This window comes from Mastigoproctus giganteus, chromosome 3, assembly GCF_048544385.1.
Source record: "Mastigoproctus giganteus isolate SK-2022 chromosome 3, ASM4854438v1, whole genome shotgun sequence".
Classification (NCBI taxonomy): Eukaryota; Metazoa; Arthropoda; class Arachnida; order Uropygi; family Thelyphonidae; genus Mastigoproctus; species Mastigoproctus giganteus.
This window is the reverse complement of record NC_143577.1, coordinates 32,819,975-32,829,132: the sequence shown is the minus strand read 5'-3', so window position 1 is coordinate 32,829,132 and position 9,158 is coordinate 32,819,975. Positions and strand designations below refer to the sequence as shown.

Here is a 9,158-nt window from a genome sequence, read left to right as displayed (position 1 = left end):
CCTAATTGCAAGGGCAATCATCCAGCTTACTCCAAAGATTGCGATCTCTGGAAGTTAGGAAAAAAATACAGAAATACAAGACTGAAAATAAAGTATCTTTTCAAGAAGCTAGAAGACAAGTAAAATTAAGTATTCCAAAAACCACTTACGCTTCGGCTACCCACAGTTTCAAATCAGTAGCATGTCAAACAGAAGTGTCAGTCTCTCCCGACAAATCGATCGCCGACTGGGCTCGATCAGTACTATCAACTAAACCTACACCGGAATCACAGTTAGTGGACCAAAGTAATAATACGCCACTCTCAGTTCCAACTCAAAACGTAATCCACAGTACAATGGCAGACAAATTGCATAAATCAGATCCTGTGGAGGTGAAACAACCAACAAGCATGGATACTGATGATATGCCCAACCAAGAAGATTTTCTTGAATTGCATGCAGATGGAGATATGGAGGATAAAAATGATTCAGGGCGTCCTAATTTTCCCAGAAAAGAAAAATCTAAATCCGACCGTTACAAACAACCCACGCATAAAAAGCAGACGGATTCATCTTCCTCTTACAAAACCAAATAATGGAACATATTATCCAATGGAACTGTATAGGTCTTCGCAGTAACTTAGATGATATACATGAATTAATTCATCACTATAAACCTCTTGCAATGTGCTTGCAAGAAACTACTTTGACATCTCTGGTCTCAGTTTCAATCAAAAATTACACTGTATTCAGACAAGACAGGGCTGACTCCAATAGCGCTCATGGAGGAGTAGCGATTCTGGTGTATTCAAGCATCCCCGCCAGACGTATTCCATTACAAACATCCTTAGAAGCCGTTGCCACACGTGTTGTTAATGGTATTACTCTAACATTGGTTTCCATTTATCTTCCGCCTAATCATCAATATACTATTCAGGAACTTGAAGATCTTGTTATGCAGTTACCATCATCGTTTTGTTTACTAGGAGACTTTAATGCACATCACCCATTATGGGGTTCTCCCACCTCAGACAGACGAGGTAAGCTTATCGAAATGCTGATCGATAGGCAGAATTTAACATTACTGAATACTGGGTCTCCTACATATGTGCATCTCCCTACGGGCTCAACATCTGCCATAGACCTTTCCATCTGTTCCCCAATCCCCTTTCCAAGTATAGATTGGATATCTCTTAGTGATCCTTATAGCAGCGACCATTTTCCTTTAATCTGCAAAATTCAAACATCCTATTCCTTTCCAACAGAAAGTCCAATTAAATGGAAATTTTCAAAGGCTGACTGGGCAAAATACAGATCGCACATCTCATTTGACAACGATATCATTCATTCCGGTTCCATCGACAGTGTTACCGAATACATCACAAATCAAATGCTGGGAGCCGCATCCGTCGCAATTCCTCAATATCAAGCAAGAAATAGACGAAAAATAAATTACTGGTGGAATGAAGATTGCGATAATGCGAAAAAAGAGAAAAACAAAGCATGGAATCTCTTCCGCAAATATCCTACCACCTCCAATCTTATTAACTATAAACGGCTCAGAGCTAAAGCTCGCTATATCAGACGCAAAGCAAGAAAAGAAACTTGGATTAAATTCGCCACATCAGTTAATAAAAATACCGATATCAGATTAATCTGGAGAAAAATAAAATGTTTGAACAATAAATTTCCACCTCTGTCCACCTCGCTATTAAACTGGAATGGACAGGAACTCTCTAATCCCAAAGAAATATCAAATGCGCTGGGAATTGTATTTTCTCTGTTGTCTTCTTGTAATGCTTATGATCAAACATTCCAAAAACGTAAAACAGTTGCAGAGAAATCCAGACTGAATTACACTGACAATTCTGCCTTATCTTATAATGAACCATTTACCATGTTTGAGCTACAGCAATCTCTTACAAAATCAAGAAACAGTGCTCCTGGCCCCGATGGGATATATTATGTAATGTTCCGAAATCTGGATCAAAAATCACTCTCTTCGCTGCTCATATTTTATAATCGAATTTTTTCTGAACATACCTTCCCAAGCTCCTGGAGTCATTCATATGTACTACCGATTGCAAAACCCGGTAAAAATCATTCTGCTCCTCAAAATTACAGACCGATATCCCTTACCAGCTGTCTCATCAAAACTCTCGAGAAAATGATACATCGCCGTCTCACTTGGTTCCTCGAGTCTCAAAACTTGATAAATAACAACTAATTCGGTTTCAGGAAAAACCGATCCTCATTAGATCTCATGATCAAAGCCGAGTGAAATATCAGAAATGCTTTCATCAAAAAGGAACATCTCGTCATGGTCTGTCTTGACGTTGAAAAAGCCTTTGACACTAAGTGGCGTTTTGGCATCTTAAAGGATCTACATTCTCTTGGCCTGAGAGGTAATTTACCATATTTTATCCAAAATTTCCTTCAACTGAGATCCTTTCAAGTTCGTTATCGGGGAACCCTCTCTAAAATCTTTATCCAAGAAGAAGGAATTCCACAAGGGTCTGTTCTCAGCGCTACCTTGTTTGCAATAAGAATGAATCATATAATTGAACTCATTCCGAAAACTGTGGATTCATACCTTTTCGCAGATGATCTCTCAATTTCTTGTCATTCTCAAAACATGCATTACATTGAACGCCAACTTCAAATATCAATGAATCACATCCTGACATGGATGACACAAAATGGTTATAGACTATCCAGCCAGAAATCTTCTGCCATCCACTTCTGCTCCAGACGCAATATGCATCCGGAACCCGAGCTGCTCTTGAATAACCATCCTCTTCCCATAACTAATTGTATTCGTCTACTAGGATTGTTCTTTGACAATAAGTTAAATTTCCAAAAGCACATAGAACATCTCCGGACTACTTGTCAAAAAAAACTGAACATGCTCAGAGTCTTATCAGCCACAACATGGGGAGCAGATCGTTACAGCCTGCTTCATTTATATATAACCATAATCAGATCACGACTGGACTACGGCGCACCTGTCTTCGACTCTGCTAGGGAGAGTGCTTTATCTCGCCTCAACCCTATTCAACATTCAACTCTCAGAACAGCACTAGGTGCGTTCAGAACATTTCCAGTGCAAAGTTTGTATGTTGAAGCTCATGAACCTCCCCTAAATATCAGGAGAAAGATGCTGCTGCTGAACTATGCAACCAAGATCCAAAGCCAGACGACCCATCCTAATTGGTCAATACTTTATAATCCACAGTTTACGACCTTCTATAGAAACAAACCACAGTCAGTTCGGCCTTCTGGTATTAGGCTAAAACAACTAGCAGAAGATTGGGATATAGACTTCAATAAAATCTTACAAGATCCTATAGATCCCGACCCTCCATGGTCTGTCATCATGCCATCTTGTGACAATTATTTCGAACAATGGGGTAAACACTCCCTATCAGATACTAACATCCAACGGCTACACATAGCGCATACTCAACGTTATCCTGACTTCATTAAAATTTATGCAGATGGATCGAAGTCTGAGAGTGGAACGGGCGCAGCAGTAGTACTCCCTGATACTATCATTTCTCTGTCTCTCCCAACAGAGTGCAGTAGTTACACGACTCAATTATATGCCATAAAGCTTGCTATAGAACATATTTTCCATATGGCAATTCAAAAGAGCTTAATATACACAGACTCGCAGAGTTCCTTATTAGCCTTGCAAAACAACTCCCCGTCTAATCACCCTCTAATAAAGCTCATTAGAACAGAGTTGATACGTCTGAGAGAGCATCAACAAAAGGTTATTTTCTGCTGGATACCTGGCCATACTGGAATACCAGGAAATGAAATTGCGGATGATGCTGCTAAACATCCATCGAGAGCAGCCCCAACGAATTCCTTAGTACCGTTCATAGATTATAATATTAAGATCCGAAGTATATGTAAAGGTCGATGGACTCTTCAATGGCAAGCGCAAATTCATAATAAACTTTTTCAAATTAAATCTGTACCAAAATTATGGGCTTCCAGTCCCATTGCAAACAGACAAGAAGAAGTAATTCTGGCCAGAGCCAGAATCGGCCGTACTCATTTAACTCATTTGTTCCTCCTGTCAGGGAACGACCCTCCTCAGTGTAACCATTGCCATACACCACTCACAGTCAAACACATACTTCTGGAATGTAATCTGTATAATAATGCTCGACTAGTGTCATTCATTTCTCTGGCAAGCTTAAAGGAACCTTTGTCACTTAGCCATATCATAGGCGAAAAATCAAATCTCGCAGAATTCTTCTCCTTCTTAAAACAAATAGGACTGTATAGCCACTTCTAACTGATTCTACATGAACCAACACAGGCAGTATGAACCACTTTTCTAAGTGCAATATGGCCTAAGTAGCCATTGCACTTAAAACCCCAACAACAAGCTCCTGACAGTCCTCGTGAATAGCACAGTGGTTTATTTACCGTCTTCCTCCACACCGGATGGAAAAGGTCTGAGTTCAATTTCCGCCAATGACGCGAGGAAATTTTATGGACTTTTTTCACTTCCTGGGTGAGTTAGTCGGTCTCAGGCTAGGATAAAAAAGTTTCCCTTCCGGAAACTCAGTTTTTCGCCAACCAAAACAGGCAAACCGACAAGAGATAAGTTAAAGGCATAATACATATTGGTAAATGAGGTTAGGTTGTTCTCGAGGTTGTTAACCTTAAAATGATAGTTTTTATTTTACTCCTGAACTAATACTGACAACCAAATAACTACGAGCCGGTCCCTGGTTAAGTTATTGTGTCAAACGCTGTGCATTTATCTCAGATCAGCATCCCCTAGCGTACAACGTTTTGTTGACCAACCAGGCCACCAATTTACAAACTAAATAGAAATTCGATAATCTCAAATATTTCTAAAGGAGCGGAGCCTAAATTGAGAATCACTTCAGCTCACGATAATCTAAAAATAAAGAGGCACTCATATATTTCTTTTCTCTGAAACGTCCATAATATCCCACATATTCATAGCCCGAAATCCTGTTTTCAGGACGACTGTATAAATCATTCAAGCAGAATTTAATGAATCCTTGACACTACTCTAACTGCAAGCCCATCAATTTTAAGTTAATAACCTCTCCCATAGAAAGGAGCACTTTCGCTCCTTAATGATATTTCTGAATTAAAGAATCATCTCCACTTAAGAAATATGATGCCAGTGCATCAAGGAAGTTGATGCGTCCCTCAGAAGTAAAAAGAATAGTTTTCTTTAAGAGCGCTATCTTTATTCGAATACCAGCGGGGATTTTTCAATCTCCTTGCGTCGTTTTAACCACAAATTCTTTCGTGTCTCCATCATATATCATCCAGGGCCCTTAAGAGCTTCCAGTTATGACAAGACAGCATAATTTTCGAAGTTTATTATATTTTAACTTACTTGGAGCCTAATCCAAAGAGAAAATTGATTGCCTTTGTGCCACCGTGTTGGCTATATTTCATATCCTTTTCTCAATGACTTGATTATGGTGGAAGTAATGATGTTTGTAGCAGTGGAATAGCAATGGAGGAGAAATAAAAGAAAAAATGCTAAATGGAAAGTCTCTAGCTCATTCAAATTTGAGAATAGTAATAATCCCTATCTATTTAATCCACCATTCGCTTTTTCCTTACGTAGTTACCTGCAGATGTCTCCAAAATGGTGGCCTGTAATTTAATATCCTTTTATGTGGGTTAAATTTTAAAAATTGCTAACCGACCATTTCATCATTAAAATTAAAACGACAAAATCATGCACTAAAATAAATAAAATTTTAATGAAAAAGAAAGGTGAAGAAATTGTACAATGGAGAAAATTCCTCGGGTAAATACGGTATTCCTGGAATCTCTCAAAGAAATATTTTTCAGGCTACTATTCGCCAGTGCGATGTTTATAAGTGAATATTTAGACGTGTTCATTAAGCGAACTAAATATAAACGATTTAATTTGGAATTTAATAAAAAAAATTCTTCCAAACTGAGCTGTCATGTATAAAAATTGAAAATACAATGTTTTCTCTCAAACAAAAATTTAATAAAATGTAGCTATGAACTGACATCTCGGTGTGTACATTGCAACGCGAATTTATATTATAATACAGCAAAATATAAATATATTTTATAGATTTAAATAGGAAAACCGTGAAGAAAAAATAGGATTTCATTGTGGAAGGGCAGGCAATCTCATCGATCAGAGTCTGGTGCTACTCTCAAAGGATGGCCTGCTGCTCACGTAGCTGTTATTCAAGGGTGGTTTGGCACAAGAAACCAATCTGAGAAATGTGTGTCTTATTTCTGTACTGCATAAACAGTACACGTAGAAGTTCATGGAATAGTTTGCCAATTCCAACACGTTCGCGATGGCCCTGAAGAGTTGGAAACTAAAATTCACTTCTTTGTCATCGCTGTTTAAAAGAGTTAGTAATCCAGCTGGCGTCATAGTGACAAAGAACAGAACGACAATCCCTCCTAAGAGCACTAGCATGCGCTTTTCTTCGCGGTATTTCTTAGTTCCTTCCCTGTGTTGAGTAGCGGTGTTCAGGGGAAGTCCATTCAACAACTCTCTTCTTCGCCTCTGAGCTTTCCGAAAAGTGACAATTATGGAGGTATTCAAAATGGCCAGAACCACAACCGGCCCGAGACGGACGATGATTTCCTTGAAGAGAAGGTAAACTTTAAAGGCCATGTGAGTAACCACAACGTCATTTTCACAAGGGATAAATTCCGTTTGATTCCGCGCATTTAAAACGCCCACCGGTATTTTCTGGAAACACGTAGGGATGTACAGAATAACAGAGAAGATGTAGGCCATGGTGATGAACCTCCGGGCCCTCTGGAGATTGTGGATTTCTTTGAAACGAGTTGGAAGACACACCGAGAAATATCTCTCCACCGTCAGGGCAACAACCAGAAACACGCTGCTGGCCATGAAAGCGTTTACTAGTGATGGTTCCACGTGTGAGTAATATACAGCAGCCCAGTAACTTCTGGGCTGAACCCCGTGCAGCCTGAGAAGCGAACTGATGCTCACTACCAACGACATCAGGTCCGAGATTGCTAGCCAAATGAGATAAACGAACGTCACACCTTTTAATGTCGGACGGGTCAAAACCGCAAGGTTGATGGCATTTCCCATAATTCCAAGGGCGATAACGATCGTGCCTACGATGCCATAGGAGATAAATTTTAGCTTTTCGAGGCTGCTTTTGTAGTCCTGGAGGTCATCCACGACAGTGAGAGGGGAAAGAGAGGTGAAGGAATCGCTGTCGTTCGTCAGTCTCTTATCAGGAAGATCAGCAACTACTGCCGGGCATTCAACCATTGCTGCCACTCTGAAAGAGAACAAAAATCATGTTTTAAACTATTATTTTAATTAAGTGAATTTTATCCAGTCAAAATTAAGCATTTGTTCACATTGTTTTGTCTAATTTATTTTTTATTTTAATTAGTTTAATTTATTAATAAAATATAATTATAATTAATTAAATTTACGTTAATTGTTTTAATTTCCATTATTAACACCAATTTTTTTATTAAATATTTTGAGGATTCAGTATTCAGCCCAACACTTCTGATCTATGTTGGCGGGGGGGGGGCAGAATACTGGATTCTTAATCCCTAGGTTAGGTTAGATAGTTATGATACTAGATGACCGGATTTTCTGGGCTTGATTTTGAATCTAGTCCTGGACTAAGAAGTTCAAAGCCATTTTCAGGAATTTTTTTTAAAAGATTTCCAACGTAGGAGTTCGGAATGGAGAAAATTTGTTAAGACCTCTGACGAAGAGAAATAAATGGAGATATGATTTTCTCCAGCGAGCAAGGATTGGAAAGCAACAAAATTGGGTGAAAGGCGAAAAAAAGCTTTATGCACAATTGTATACAGTTAAAATCTAAGAACTGTGGATATTTTCATTCTGTTATTGTATGAGAAATATATCCTTCATCCAATTTAATACCTTACAGAGTTTGTTGGAATAGGGTTTAAGCCTCTGTATTTGTTAGGTTGTTGTAGGGTTTTAAGCGCATGAGCAACTAAGGTCATATTGATCTGTATACACCGATGAACCAAAACATTATGAACACCGAGTCGATATGCAAATCGAAGCAACTGCAGGTGCGTGCGCGGGTCGGGACACGGTATAAAAAACACCTGATACTGAGCTCCGTTAATCAGTGTTACTCTTGTTCTTCAGTTGGGAAAGGCAGCGGACTTAAGCGAGTTTGACAAAGGCCAAATTGTAATCGCCAGACAGCTGGGTCAGAGCTAATCCGAAACAGCACGGATGGTGGGATGCTTGCAGTAAGCCGTGGTTAGTACCTACCGAAAATGATACGAGGAAGGAAAACCCACGAACCGCCGGCGAGATGTTGGACGACCACGGCTCATCGATGCTAGAGGTGAGTGAAGGCTCTCCCGGATGGCACGTGGCAACAGAAGGACAACTGTGGCGCAACTGGCCGGTAATTAGAATGCTGGTGACGAGAGTAATGTGTCACAACACACAGTACATCGAACCCTGCTGAAAATGGGGCTGAGTAGCCTCAGGTCACTCCGAGTGCCTATGCTAACCACGGTTCACTGGCGACAACGCCTACAATGGACACGCGACCATCGAAACTGGACATTGAGTAATTGGAAGAAGGTCGTCTGGTCCGATGAATCCCGTTTCCTGTTGCACCATGTGGACTGCTGGGTACGTGTGAGTCGTTAACCTGGGGAAGTGATGGTGCCTTAATGCACCATGGGACGAACACAAGCCGGTGGCGGCGGTGTCATGCTTTGGGAGATGTTCTGCTGAGATAACTTGGGTCCAGTAATCCATGTGCCAGGATCTCTGAGGTCTAGCACATACTTAAACGTACTAAAATGAAAAATATATCACCCCTGCGCTCGAGCCCCCCCCTTCACCCATGAGGAACTCAGCGCGGCTGCTACCAGGATCAAAAACCGCAAATGCCCGGGACTTGATATGATCGAACCGGAGATACTGAAAAAAATAGTAGAAATTGTCCCGCAAATCCTACTCACCCTCTACAACAGGATATTTCGAAACAGAGAAATTCCCTGCAGCGTGGAAAACTGCAAACACCAAGCTAATTCTGAAAAACCCTACTAAGAACCCAGAATGTCCATGATCATACAGACCCATCGCTCTGCTCTTAGTGGTCAGTAAATTATAC

At 40.2% G+C, this 9,158-nt stretch overlaps 1 protein-coding gene across 2 annotated transcripts in view; it reads right to left on the bottom strand.

The window, feature by feature from the left end:
* Nucleotides 1–6,166: 6,166 nt before the first annotated feature.
* Nucleotides 6,167–9,158, bottom strand: part of LOC150087853 (putative G protein-coupled receptor B0563.6) — a 160,608-nt gene continuing 157,616 nt past the window's right edge. For both annotated transcript variants that reach the window (XM_090370463.1, XM_090370462.1), the window contains exon 4: nucleotides 6,167–7,307. In XM_090370463.1, the coding sequence (XP_090226589.1) occupies nucleotides 6,167–7,297 (1,131 nt within the window). In that variant the 5' untranslated portion in view covers nucleotides 7,298–7,307. The remainder of the gene's footprint in view (nucleotides 7,308–9,158) is intronic.